The sequence below is a fragment of the Rhinopithecus roxellana genome, chromosome 10, assembly GCF_007565055.1.
Source record: "Rhinopithecus roxellana isolate Shanxi Qingling chromosome 10, ASM756505v1, whole genome shotgun sequence".
Lineage (NCBI taxonomy): Eukaryota > Metazoa > Chordata > Mammalia > Primates > Cercopithecidae > Rhinopithecus > Rhinopithecus roxellana.
The window spans coordinates 20,816,290-20,831,363 of record NC_044558.1 but is presented as its reverse complement, the minus strand read 5'-3'; the positions used below and the strand labels follow the sequence as shown (position 1 = coordinate 20,831,363).

Here is a 15,074-nt window from a genome sequence, read left to right as displayed (position 1 = left end):
GATTTCATTCTAAATAAGCTCACAAATATGTAGTATAGATTTATGGTAGAGTATTGGATAATAAAACTAGTCCCTGAAATTAACTGTATTTCTTTTTTTTACTTTTTGTTTTCTTTTTTTTCTGGCAGGGAGGGACAGGAAGGCGTGAGGAGGGCAACTCTTACTTCTTTAGGGTGATCTCTTTCTTAATAGGATCTCTATCTGCTGGTCTCAGATATCCTATACTCTGGGGGGAAAAAAAAACTCTTAAAAGCCAGAAATGAAACGGCCAATGAAAAAAGAATTATGTTCACCCTTCCATCTTTGAGAATTAGGATAATAGTGTTTTCTAATAACCAGAAGCTTTAAAGGTTGCTATTAATTTAAACACAGGAGAAAAGTCCATCTGTGCTAATAATGTAACCTGGGATCCTGTAGAATAGACATTAGCCAGCATCATCAAAAGAAATTTATTTCCTCCAGTATTGTAAACATTTGTCTAATTTAGCTTTGGACAATTTTGTAGCTACAGTTAGCCTAATGATGCCATTTATGAATTCAAAGCATTACCACTTTTGCAAGGATGCACAAAGTTCATATAACTGCACTTACTCAGAAAAGTCTTTCACTTCTCCATTAAGCCTTGGGATCTTTAAATGATTGCCTTTCAGTGGAAATGAATTTCACAAAATACGGTCGGTCAGTATAGTTCTAAGTTTGACTGTGCACTTAGACTACCCGAGAAGCTATTGAGTTTCCAACATCCAAGCCACATCCCAAGCCAATTAAATCAGAATCTTCCTGAGACCCATGCATCAGATTTGTTAAAGCTGCCAGGTGATTACAGTATGTAGCAAAGCTTTTGAACCACTTGTCTCAGGACTATGATTTAGGCACTGTTCTCCAATTCATATCCATTTAAATCCAAATTTCAAAGGAGACTTATACCCAATTCTGTTAAGAACAACACAATTACTGTTCTTCTCATGGTTCTGCTCCATTGCATTTTGATGACTCAATATGCAAAGAATTTCAACTTTTTTTTCTGAGCCTGAAGAATTGAGTTAAAGTAGACAAAATGGTATTAGATACAAGACAATTCTTTTGTGCTTGCTCATTTCAAATCCGGTATAAACAGATGTTGATTTGTTGTTTTGAAGATTGAGGTAGGTTTTTGGGCTTCCACTTGTGATGAAAAATAAACTCCAATTTTAGAGTGACATCTCAAGTACACCTATACAAGTCACATCGTTGAGTATAACCAATTGTACAGTTTATACACTTTGCACTGATTGTGATCTGTTGTCACTTTGACAATGGCTTTTTTCTATTTTCATACCTCTTTTCACACCTCCTGCTATTTTGCAACTTCTAATTACTGTCACTTCTCTCTTCTACTCCACTGCTTTTCATCAATCTACTCTTCTACGTTTCAGTTTTAAAATACTTTTTTATAGATAACTCTTGTTTCTTCTACATTTCAGCATAAAAACACCTGTTTTCTAGATATTACCCAAGTATGGCCTTGTGAAAAACAGTAGAGATCAAAGATCTTGTTCTAAATTTTTCACTGTGTCTTCCTCTAAAATATTTCTTGTGCATGCATCTATTACAGATATCACACCATCTTATTTGTTGGGCTGTGAACTGTGAACAAGGGCAGTGCTTTACTCATCTTTGTATGAGTTAAACCAGTACCTACCTCATGAAAATCTGTCAAAATAAACTGATAAAAGCTCCATCTAGGCCGGGCATGTTGGCCCACACTTGCAATCCCAGCGCTTTGGGAGGCTGAGGTGGGAGGATCACTTGAGGCCAGGAATTCAAGACCACCTTGGGGCTAGGCACGGTGGCTCACGCCTGTAATCCTAGCACTTTGGGAGGCCAAGGCGAGCGGATCAATTTAGGTCAGGAGTTCGAAACCAGCCTGGCCAACATGGCGAAACCCCATCTCTACTAAAAATATAAAAAAATTAGCGGGACTTGTTGCCAGGCGCCTTTAATCCCAGCTACTTGGGAGGCTGAGGAGGAGAATCTCCTGAACCCAGGAGGTGAAGGTTGCAGTGAACCAAGATCGCGCCATTGCACTCCAGCCTGGGCAACAAGAGCAAAACTCCGTTTTAAAGAAAAAGCTAAAGACCACCTTGGGCAACATAGCAAGATGGTGTCTCTACAAAGAAAAAATAAATTAACCAGCTTACAGTCCTAGCTACTTGGGAGGTTGAAGTAGGAGGATCACTTGAGCCCAGGAGTTCACGGCTACAGTGAGCTATGATTGTGACACTGCATTCCAGCCTGGGTGACAGACTGAGACCCAGTGTGGAAAGAAAAAAAAAAAAAACTACAGCTACCCATACCAGAATTTATGTTGTTCTTAACAGAATTGGGTATAATTCTCCTTTGAAATTTGGATTTAAATGGATATAAGTTGGAGAATAGTGATTTGTCTTTTCTTTTCCAGGTTTGTATTTCAGCAGTCGGAAAAATTTGCAAAGATGGAAAACCAATACCAGTTACTGAAACTAGAAACCAATGAATTTCAACAACTTCAAAGTAAAATCAGTTTAATTTCAGAAAAGGTAATCATTAATTGGCTTATCTGGGACAGTTTTTCCCGTTTTACTACTCCACTATCATTTCTCTATCCCAGCTCGGAACTTCGTTCTTCCTGCCTTTTAGACCATTACTATTTTAACTCTCACTGATCTTCTTCCTACCTCTTGACATTCTCCTTTGGAGCTATTTTGACTCAGATTGCATTTTGAAGGACAAGGCTTTTTTAATATGACAATTTCTATTATTGAAAAAGAGCAATTTCTTCATATTAGTATGATGTTAATTTTCTACTTAAGTGTCAGGTATCTAGAGCATTGAAAATATGGTTGATCATGTCTACAGCCATACCACCCTGAACGCGCTCAGTCTCATCTGAAAATATGGTTGATCTTTGGACATAAAATTAGAATATGATTAACACTTATTGGGAAAAGATCTATATTTTTTTTCCTTACTTTCTGCTTTTTAAAGGTATATGTGTATGTATTTAAGAATGGCTAGCCTAAGCTGGGAGCAGTAGCTCATGCCTATAATCCCAGCACTGTGGGAGGCTGAGGCAGGCAAATCACTTGAGGTCAGGAGTTAAGAGACCAGCCTGGCCAACATGGTGAAAACCCATCTCTACTAAAAATACAAATATTAGCCGGGTATGGTGCACATGCCTGTAATCCCAGCTACTCGGGAGGCTGAGACAGGAGAATCTCTTGAACCCATGAGGTGGAGGTTGCAGTGAGCCGAGATTGCGCCACTGCACTGTAGCCTGGGCTACAGAGTGAGGATCCGTCGCAAAAAAAAAAAAAAAAAAAAAAAAATTAAAAAAAAGAATGGCTAGCCTAAAAGTATTTGTCCTGTAACCAAATAAGAATTCCAATGAAAATTAAAATAATACCATGTCTGTATTGTGTTTCTTCAAGTTGCTGATTTCTACTAGATGCATTATTACTATGATTCTTAGAAATGTGAGGCAAATAAACATTTTTGTAATTCCCACACCTCTCAGGAAAAAGTTAGCTGTGATCAATAAGGCATCATGTGGGACTTTTCTGGGTACCAGGGACCAAGCTATCATTGGGAAATATGGCTTGTTCATTTATTCATTCATTAAACCTTTGCTCATGTCACAAGGTAAGCAAGGACCTATGCTTGGCACCAGGGTGGGCAAGGATGTTATAAAAATAGAGATGAAATGGAGCATCTAAGTCTCTGCAGCCCCATGCACAGGATAAGCATATAATCCCTCAGAAAAGAAAAGCCATGGAGGAAAATTAAATATCCACACATGCCAGGGGATTCCATGGATGGTGAGACTAAGGGATTTGGGGAAGGAGCTGCAAAGGAGTTGGTATTTTCACATAGGGCTCAAATTGGAATCTGAGCCAGGCGTGTTGGCTCATGCCTGTAATCCCAGCACTTTGGGAAGCCAAAGCAGGCGGATCACCTTGAGGTCAGGAGTTTGAGACCAGACTGGCCAACATGGTGAAACCATGTCTCTACTAAAAATACAAAACTATTAGCTGGGCATGGTGGTTCATGCCTGTAATCCCAGCTACTTGGGAGGCTGATGCATGAGAATTGCTTGAACCCGGGAGGCAGAGGTTTCAGTGAGCTGAGATCACACCACTGCACTCCAGCCTGGCCAACAGAGTGAGACTCTGTCTCAAAAAAAAGAAAAAAAAATTGGAATCTGGTTGTAGCTGTTGGGGGAACTCTAACATACCGTTAGAAGAAATCCCAGGGGCAAGAAACTTCATATATATATTTTTTTTTTTTTTTTTAATTTTTTTGAGATAGGGTCTCCCCCTGTCATCCCAGCTCTCACTCTGTCATCCAGGCTGGAGTGCAGTGTTGGAATAACAGCTCACTGCAGCTTCAACCTCCCAGGCTCAAGCACTCCTCCCAACTCAGCCTCCCAAGTAACTGGGACTAACAGGCATGCTACTGCACCCAGCTAATTTTTTTTCTTTAATTTTTTGGAGAGACGGGGTCTTGCTACATTGCCCAGGCTGGTATCAAACTCCTGGCCTTAAATTACTCTTCTGCCTCTGCCTCCCAAAGAATTGATATTACAAATGTGAGCCACTGTGCCTTGCCAAAACTTCACGTATTTAATTAAAAGCTATTAAAGGCCAGGCACGGTGACTCACACCTGTAATCCCAGCACACTGGGTGGCCAAGGTGGGCAGATCATGAGGTCAGGAGTTTGAGATCAGCCTGGCCAACATGGTGAAACCCCACCTCTACTAAAAATACAAAAATTAGCTGGGCATGGTGGCGGGCGCCTGTAATCCCAGCTACTTGGGAGGCTGAGGCAGGAGAATCGCTTTAACCTGGGAGGTGCAGGTTGCAGTGAGCTGAGACTGCGCCATTGCACTCCAGCCTGGACAACAGAGTGAGACTCTGTCTCAATAAATAAATAAACAAATGTAAATAAAAGCTATTGAAAACTTATTTTGAACAGAGATTTCTCTTTTTTTTTTCTTTTTTTTTTGGGTGGGGGGTGGGGGTTGGTGCGGAGTTTCACTTTTCTCACCCAGGCTGGAATACAATGGCTCAGTTTTGTCTCACTGCAACCTCCGCCCAGGCTGGAGTGCAGTGGCGCAATCTCGGCTTGCTGTAACCTCTGCCTCCCCAGTGTAAGTGATTCTCCTGCCTCAGCCTCCCGAGTAGCTGGTACTACAGGTGCATATCACCATGCCCAGCTAATTTTTATATTTTTAGTAGAGATGGGGTTTCACCATGGCCAGCCTGGGCACGGTGGCTCACACCTGTAATCCCAGCACTTTGGGGGGCCGAGGCGGGCGGATCACCTGAGGTCAGGAGTTCAAGACCAACCTGACCAACATGGTGAAACCCCATCTCTACTAAAAACACAAAAATTAGCCAGGCATGGTAGCACATGCCTGTAGTCCCAGCTACTCAGGAGACTGAGGCAGGAGAATCGCTTACACTAGGGAGGCAGAGGTTACAGTAAGCTGAGATTGTGCCACTACAGCCTGGGCAACAAAGTGACACTCCATCTCAAAAAAAAAAAAAAAAAAAAAAAAAAGCTTTTGAAGCAGGTTTTTAAAATATTATAGAATCCAAAAAATATTCAGTCTTGGCCTGGAGTGATGGCTCACGCCTATAATCCCAGCACTTTGCGAGGCCAAGGCAGGTGGATCACCTGAGGTCAGGAGTTCAAGACCAGCCTGACCAACGTGGAAAAACCCCATCTCTACTAAAAATACAAAAAATTAGCTGGGCATGGTGGTGCATGCCTGTAATCCCAGCTACTCGGGAGGCTGAGGTAGGAGAATCGCCTGAACCCGCGAGGTGGAGGTTGTGGTGAGCCGAGATCACGCCATTGCACTCCAGCCTGGGCAACAAGAGTGAAACTCTGTCTCAAAAAAAAAAAAAAAAGAAATATTCAGTCTTTTCATAGCTTTTTCTCCCATTCTGCCCTGGGAGTAATTTAATAAGAGGTCCCTTTTCACAAAGGTGGCCCTAAAGGGCAGCATAACACAGAAGGAGGGGAAAGCAGCTAGACGTGGACACTCATCACAGATGTGTGACCTTGGACAGATCACTATAACTTATCTTGGTCTCTATTTCATCATTTATTAAGTGAGAAATAATAAGATTTTTATAAAGATCAGGTGAGATATACAGTAATTAAGTGAGAAATTATAAGATTTTTATAAAGATCAGATGAGATATACAGTAAGTCCTCAACGTTGTCAATAGGTTCCTGGAAACTACGATTTTAAATGAAGTGTATAATGAAACCAATTTTTTTCTCATCTACGTTGTAATGAAAGGACATTGAAACAACGTTGTTGGAGGAGCTGCTCTGAATAGTTCCACTTAAAGTCAGTTTCCAAGAACCTACCAATGACGTTAAGTGAGGACTTACTTTATGTATAAATTCTTTGAAAACAATCAAGCACTAATAAAGCACTGGCTCTTTTTCTTTTCTTTTTTTTTTTTTTTTTTTTTTGAGACAGAGTTTTGTTCTTGTTGTCCAGGCTGGAGTGCAGTGGCGAGATCTGCTCACAGCAACCTCCGCCTCCTGGGTTCAAGCAATTCTCCTGCCTCAGCCTCCCAAAGTGCTGGGATTACAGCGTGAGCCACCACACCCAGCCCTACTAGCTCTTTCTTTAAGAAAAAATGAGGCCCAATGTGGTGGCTCATGCCTGTAACGTCAGCACTTTGGGAAGCTAAAGTGAGCCCGGCAGTTTGAGACCAGACCAGGCAACATGGTGAGACCCCATCTCTACAAAAAAAAATATTTTAATAAACAAAAATGAAAAACGATTAGAATATGTTGGTGCCCATAAATGCTAGCTACTGTGGCATACTAGTCACTACATATTTGCAGATTAAATCTATAACATCTTGAACTTACTTGGGGTGTACTGCCTTCAGATTACAGTGAGGCTCTGATGAACCTCCTCAACAGGACATTACCTTAGGTGAGGATAAGCTTGCCTCTTCAAAATACTGCTAATAAAACAACTAAACCTAACCATGTTAATGGTTAGTATTTCTCATCATTGATTTTAAAAGGAACTTGTATTATGGCTGTATGTGTACATTTAAAAGAAGTTTTTATTTCCTTGGTTTTTTTGTTTTGTTTTCTTTAAGAGTGTGTGTGTGTGTGTGTGTGAGTGTGTTTGAGACAGGGTCTTGCTCGATCACCCAGGATGGAATGCAGTGGCATGATCATAGCTCACTGCAACCCTGAACTCTTGGGCTCAAGGAATCCTCCCACCTCAGCCTCCCAAGTAGCTGGGACTCCAGGCGCACACCACCGTACCCAACTAATTTGTGTGTGTGTGTGTGTGTGTGTGTGTGTGTGTGTGTGTGTGTGTGTGTAGAGACAGGGTCTTGCTTTGTGCCCAGGCTGATCTCGAACTCCTAGGCTTAAGCAGTCCTTCTGCCTTGGCTTCCCAACATGTTGGGATTATGGCATAAGCCACCATGCCCAACCCTTAAAATAAATTTTAAGCAACATTTCAGAGTGGTGTTAGTCATTCTTGTTATATACTCTTTAGGTCTTGATTGGGGTGGACTAGAAGGCTTAGGGTCATTCTTCTTAAACATCAACAAACATATTATTTGTACTCTGAGATGTAGGGATTACACAGAGGTATAAGACATGGTCTCTTCTATGAAATTTAGAAACTTTCACATCTGCACCCTGCTAATTCATCAGTCTGTTAATGAGTCCAGTTTCGGAGTCACTTTCAGGCCTTTCTGCATCGCCCTCCTAACTTTTTATCTCTCCTCAAAGCATCCATTGCCCCCCCGTGCTAATTCTTTTGTGACACTACTTATAATCTATTGTGATTTTTTTGGTTGCTAGTTTAGCTCCCTTACTCCTCTTTAGAGCAAGCACTGCATCTTTTATCTCCGTTTCTCTAGAACCTGAAAATGGAACTACCTCACACAGGGTACTCAGTAGATCTTGTTGGGACTAGAATATATGATGCGGAAGATCCAAACACTGTCTCCCAATCAAATTGTGAAATCAAGGACTATGCTGTATTTGTCTCCACTGTCTCACACAAGGCTGGCACAGAGTGAACCCTCAAAATTTTTGAATTGTATGTGCTAAGTGGCAAATATGTGGCAAATGCATATGTAATAGGTACTACAGGAATTCAGGTTGTCAGGGCTAGGGCTGTGGAAGAAATGCTGCACCGAGGAGCTGAGATCCGGTCTGAGCCTTGAAGTAAGGACAGTGTAACTAAATAAAGAGGAGAGGAGGATAGCATAGGGAGAGGTTAGAGAATTTGAGACTTTATCCTAGAAGTATTAGGGAACATCAAAGGTTTTGTAACAGTGTACCATGATAGGCATACCAGTTTTTAAAAGCTTACTCTAGTAGTAGTGTGTAGGCTAATTTAGGGAGCAAGCAACTGGAAGCAGATACTAGATATTACTTTTTCTAAAATACTTTCCTTCATCACTGAAGTCTAGGTTGGGTCTCCACCAGAGTGCTTCCATAGCTCTTCCCCTGTCATAGTGCATATACACTTGTCTTTCTTGTCAATTAAACAAAGCTGCTTAAGGGCAGAACTGTATCTTGTTCAGTATCATGTCTTCAGCGTAATGCTGCAAGCACATGATAAATTAATGATCATTTCTAGGCCTTCCTGTAGTCTCTAAAGCTGTTATCTAAGTATAGACTAAAAGAGGTCTATGACTTGGCCTTCTGTATTCCAGATACAGATTAGGAGGTGCCAGAGGCTTAGCATAATTTACAAATACTTAAAACACTAACCATTCAATTTGACTTGTCTCACTAAACTGTTTTTTGATTCATTTTGCCTTTGTATCTGTAAGACATGATTCTAGTACTCTCTCTGCAAGAGGTTGGTCAAAAAATTTTTTTCAGCAGAAACCCTTCCAGAATTACAGGATTTAGGAAAGATATCAAATTTTATACAAAGTTACAGTTTCTAAAAAGCCAAATAACCATAAAAATAACATCTAAGTTACTTACCATTGGAGTTAAAAAGAGGAAATTGTGATCTATTTCAGGCCGTTTAACATGACTTTTCTCTCGAATATGCTTCCATAGAAGTGCTGAAATATCGGCCGGGCGCGGTGGCTCAAGCCTGTAATCCCAGCACTTTGGGAGGCCGAGACGGGTGGATCACAAGGTCAGGAGATCGAGACCATCCTGGCTAACACGGTGAAACCCCGTCTCTACTAAAAAAATACAAAAAACTAGCCGGGCGAGGTGGCAGGCGCCTGTAGTCCCAGCCACTCGGGAGGCTGAGCCAGGAGAATGGCGTAAACCCGGGAGGCGGAGCTTGCAGTGAGCTGAGGTCCGGCCACTGCACTCCAGCCTGGGCGACAGAGCAAGACTCCGTCTCAAAAAAAAAAAAAAAAAAAAAAAAAAGAAGTGCTGAAATATCTAGGATTATGTGTTCAGGTGTATTTTTTTTTTTTAACAGTGCTGGCCGGGCGCGGCGGCTCTCGCCTGTAATTCTAGTACTTTGGGAGGCCGAGGCAGGCAGATCACTAGAGGTCGACACTTCAAGACCAGCCTGACCAACATGGTGAAACCCCATCTGTACAAAAAAATAACAAAAATTAGCTAGGCATGGTGGCCCGTACCTGTAATCCCAGATACTCAGGGAAGCTGAGGCAAGAGAATACCTTGAACCTAGGAGGCGGAGGTTACGATGAGCTGAGATGGTTCCACTGCACTCCAGCCTGGGTGACAGGGTGAGACTCTGTCTCAAATAAATAAATAAATAAAACACAGGGCTAACATATTTGTGAAAACTATTAACCTAATAAATGTCTTTGTCAGTATGATTCTGATATACTTGGATATTTTAAACATCTTCAGAATTTTAACATGGCATGTGTTATGCTCCTGATTGTTAAAGTGTGTTTCTCTAATATGAAAATTATTAAGTAGCCTTGGGAATTGTTTTGTGTTATAAATGCAGCTTGAGTCTACTGAAAGCACCCTGCAGGAAGTTACATCATCCATGTCTTTGATGACCCAGTTTGAGCAGGAAGTATCCAGCCTCCAAGATATCATGCATGGCATTCAAAGTAATGAAGAGGTGCTCACTCAAAGGATGCAAAGCCTTAATGAGAAATTTCAGAATATTACGGATTTTTGGAAGAGAAGCCTAGAAGAAATAAACATTAATACAGACATTTTCAAATCAGAAGCAAAACATGCACATTCTCGAGTAACTGTCCAAATTAACTCGGCTGAGCAGGAAATAAAATTGCTCACTGAACGGCTAAAAGATTTGGAAGATAGCACACTAAGAAATATTAGAACAGTAAAAAGACAAGAAGAAGAAGATCTCCTGCGAGTAGAGGAACAGCTAGGTTCTGATACAAAGGCAGTTGAAAAGTTAGAAGAGGAACAGCATGCCCTCTTTGCCAGAGATGAAGATCTAACTAATAAACTTTCCGACTATGAACCCAAAGTTGAAGAATGCAAGACACATTTGCCAACAATTGAAAGTGCTGTTCACTCTGTTCTCAGAGTCTCTCAGGATCTGATAGGAACAGAAAAGAAAATGGAAGACTTGACTATGCAGATGTTTAATATGGAAGATGATATGCTGAAAGCAGTGTCTGAAATAATGGAGATGCAGAAAACCCTTGAAGGAATTCAGTATGATAATCGCATATTAAAGATGCAAAATGAACTGGATGTTCTAAAAGAAAAAGTTCATGATTTTATAGCATACTCAATGCATACTACAGGAGAAAAGGAAACTGTAAAAGAATATAATATAGAAAATAAAGGAATTGGTGGTGATTTTTAAATTAGTGACATTTATTCTGATGAACCATATCATTATACATAAATTGATTAGTCCATTGATTTTGAGTTACTTTGATATGCCTCATCTTATCCTACATTATTGGAAAATAAATGAGATGTCCACACAAATGGATTATCCACATAATCAAAGCTTTTTAAGCTCTGAAACTTATTTCATTTTAACCATTTTAAATAGAAATAGTTCTTTAAAAATGTTTCTCTACTTTTAAAACAAGATACTTCATACTTTTAATGTTTTTAAAGCATTAGTGGACATCATTATTAATTTCACCTATTATTTTGGACCCACATATATTGATGTCTCCAGGGGCTAGTGAAGAGTATTTACTGCTTCACTAAATGACCCCAATTTGCCATTTTTCAAACCTATGTCTCATACCTTTTCTGTCACCTAATCTTGATGTCAGGTTGGTTGGTAATGTGCCTGCCTCAGCCAGTTCTTCACTTTCTTATATAATTCACTGCAGGTTAAGAATCCATACAACCAACCTCATGGGAATTTTGTGTAAAATAAAAATAACATGCGTGAGGGAGAGTCTGGTGCCTTTGCTATGAATTAATATGCACTTTCTGAAAAAACTATGAAGCCTAGGAAACATTTTAGTTTTTGTTAAGGTTCTAAACTGTGTTATGGATACTTGTAAGACTTTTAAAATCAGAGTAAGTTCTTACATAAGGCCTTTCTTAGGAATTATGTGTATATACATCTTTGAAATATCTTTATATACCTGGGTTTTAAGTTCCAACTGTGTTACACATGAGTTTGCTAGATCCATGATCTCTAGATGGTTTACTTAAAAATAAATAGTCCTGGCCGGGCGCGGTGGCTCACGCCTGTAATCCCAGCACTTTGGGAGGCCGAGACGGGCGGATCACAAGGTCAGGAGATCGAGACCATGGTGAAACCCCGTCTCTACTAAAAATACAAAAAATTAGCCGGGCGTGGTGGCGGGCGCCTGTAGTCCCAGCTACTCGGGAGGCTGAGGCAGGAGAATGGCGTGAACCCGGGAGGCGGAGCTTGCAGTGAGCCGAGATCGCGCCACTGCACTCCAGCCTGGGCGACAGAGCGAGACTCCGCCTCAAAAAATAAATAAATAGATAAATAAATAAATAGTCCAGGCGCAGTGGCTCACGCCTGTAATCCCAGCACTTGGGGAGGCCGAGGTGGGCGGATCACGAGGTCAGGAAATCGAGACCATCCTGGCTAACATGGTGAAACCCCATCTCTACTAAAAAATACAAAACATTAGCCGGGCATGGTGGCGGGTGCCTGTAGTCCCAGCTACTCGGGAGGCTGAGGCAGGAGAATGGCGTGAACCCGGGAGGCAGAGCTTACAGTGAGCCGAGATCGTGCCACTGCACTCCAGCCTGGGTGACAAAGCGAGACTCTGTCTCAAAAATAAATAAATACATAAATAAAAATAAATAAGCCTGTGGTCTGTTTTGAGGGAAAAGTAACATAACTCTGATAATTAGTTATGATAGTAACTATGATAGTTAAAAGTATGTCATTTTAAAGATTTCCCAAACCACTAAATTTGTTTTACGAATTGATTTTATTTGAAATTATATAATGTAGTCAACTATATATGGAAGTTTGTTCTTGTTTCTTTGTCAGTAACCTTACCAGTTTTATAATGAAGTTTTCAGTGGAATTAAATAACTTGAAAGCAGTCAGTTACAAAAAGGTAGTTTTGATCGAGTAGTTTTTATATGTAAATTTACAAGTTTTTGGAGAACCCCCAAACTCGTTCTCCATCGGAATTAAGAGGGCCTGTGGTAGACAGCCATGAATCATAAAAATAAGCCTGGCGAGTTCTGTTGTTAAGGGGCATAGCATTAATTTTTGCAGTCTTAAAATTACACTTCTTGATTTCTGAATGTCTCTTATTTGCGTGCACTGACAAAATTCTATTTGTTTACTTTTATTTTAATGCTAATAAAATAGATTATAAAGTAAGCTGGAACTTTGTTGTTTTAACCTCCATCCTGTCAAGGCAAATGTAATTTCTTCTCTTATACTCTTCACGTTTAAATATTTTTTTCTCACCTATCACCACATTTAATATAAGGTTATTTGAACTTATATATACCATGGTAATGGTTACTGAAAGTAAATGAAAACAATGTGGCCACTGTGCTCTATGATGATACAAGGGAAAGAAAAACTGCACTTCTATAAGTATAACATGAGAAAACTATTAAAGTGTATATGTGTGTGTATGTGTGTATAGATAAGTAGATATAGACATATCCTGTATTTATGAAGAGGTTTTCCTATTAAGAAATTGTTATTATAGAGATTTAGATGTACTTAATTTGTCTTTTTGTTTCTTCCATTCATTTATTTAACACAGATGCTTAAAATTTTAAAAACTTTCCTGTATATCAAATATTAAATTACATTGTTAATCTTTTCTTTAGGGAAAATTACCAATATCCTAAAACACATTTTTGTATCTTTGTAATTGATAATAAATTTTATATCAATTAATTTCTTATACAGTGGCCAGGCACAGTGCCTCATACTTGTAATCCCAATACTTTGGGAGGCTGAGGCAGAATGGCTTGAGCCCAGGAGTTTGAGACAGCCTGGGTAACATAGTGAGACCTCGTCCCTAGAAAGAAAAAAAAAAGTGTAAGGAGAAGTGGGGCCAAGCACAATGGCTGACTCCTATAATTCCAACACTCTGGGAAGCTGAGGTGAGAAGATCACTTGAGCTCAGGAGTTCAAGACCAGCCTGGATGACATGGCGGGACCTCATGTCTACTAAAAGTCAAAAAAAAAGTGCATCCCTGTGGTCCTAGTGACACAGGAGGCTGAGCCCAGGTGTTCAAGGTTGCAGTGACCTGCACCACTGCATTCCAGGCTGGGTGACGGAGCAAGACCCTGTCTCAAAAGCTTAAGAGTACTGGATCAGCTGGGCGCAGTGGCTCACCCCTGTAATCCCAGCACTTTGGGAGGCTGAGGTGGGCGGGTCACCTGAGGTCAGGAGTTGGAGACTAGCCTGGCCAATATGGTGAAACCCTGTCTTTACTAAAAATACAAAAATTAGCCAGACGTGGTAGCAGGTACCTGGAATCCCAGCTACTTGGGAGGCTGAGGCAGGAGAATTGCTTGAACCTGGGAGGCAGAGGTTGCAGTGAACCAAAATCATGCCATTGCACTACAGCCTGGCAACAGAGTGAGACTCCATTTCAAAAAAAAAAAAAAGGACTGGATCAATTTTTTTAATGTAACATGAATAAATCACTTTTACAATACAAGTACGTACTTACTTTTAAACTCTTGAATATACAATTTTTAAATGTAACATTGCCTTAAATTTAGCTAAATGATCAGAAACTATTGACTAAGTATACTTGTATATTTTATAACTAAAACTCTTCATTTATTAGCCTGTATGTCTTCATAGAAAAACCCATAAGATGCAAAATTAGTAGTAGTATTTTTAATGTCAACCTAATTGTAGACCTTTGTATGAATCTATAAATTGTTCAGATTTTGATGTACCATTACACAATAATGATGCTGAAAATTTACCAAACTCAATAAGAAAAACAGAAACCATCCTTTGTAGACTTACCCCATATTTGCACAGTTGACAAAAGCTCTATAAATTTTCCTAGCACCTGCTCATTTCAATTTATAAGCTATTAATTAATCTTGAGACAGGATCTCACTCTGTCACCCAGGCTGGAGTGTAATGGTGTGATCACAGCTCACTGCAGCTTCAACCTCCTGGGCCCAAGGGATCCTCCCATCTCAGCTCCTCGGATTGCAGGAATTACAGGTGCACACCACCATGCCCAGCTAATTTTATTTTTTTGTAGAAACAGTCTCATGTTGCCCAGGTTGGTCTCAAACTCCTGGGCTGAAGCAGTTCTCCCACCTCGACCTCCCAAAGTGCTGGGATTAGAGGTGTAAGCCACCATGACCAGCCTATAAACTATTAATTTAATACAAATCAAAATACTCCACCCCAGCTTTATATAGCAGGAGAGGAGAGAACTAACATTTTAGCACTTGTTAAAATGACATATCCACACATATGTCAAGCATTTCTAGGAGATGTACATTCATCATCATCATTCCTTTTTTTTTTTTTTTTTTTTTTTTTTTTGTTTAAGACAGAGTCTCACTCTGTCCCTAGGCTGGAGTGCAGTGGTGCAATCTCAGCTCACTGCAACCTCCACCTCCCGGGTTCAAGCGATTCTCCTGCCTCAG

General features: G+C 40.3%; 1 protein-coding gene across 2 annotated transcripts in view; it reads left to right on the top strand.

The window, feature by feature from the left end:
• The window catches only part of IKBIP (IKBKB interacting protein), a 30,343-nt gene that overhangs the window by 6,974 nt on the left and 8,295 nt on the right, over nt 1-15,074 (top strand). Inside the window, exons 2-3 of one of the 2 annotated variants that reach the window (XM_010355953.2) lie at nt 2,441-2,558; nt 9,984-11,769. In XM_010355953.2, coding sequence (XP_010354255.1) covers nt 2,441-2,558; nt 9,984-10,826 — 961 coding nt within the window. In that variant the 3' untranslated portion in view covers nt 10,827-11,769. Of the gene's footprint in view, nt 1-2,440; nt 2,559-9,983; nt 11,770-15,074 lie in introns of those variants that run through there. The other variant, XM_010355954.2, reaches the window with a different exon arrangement.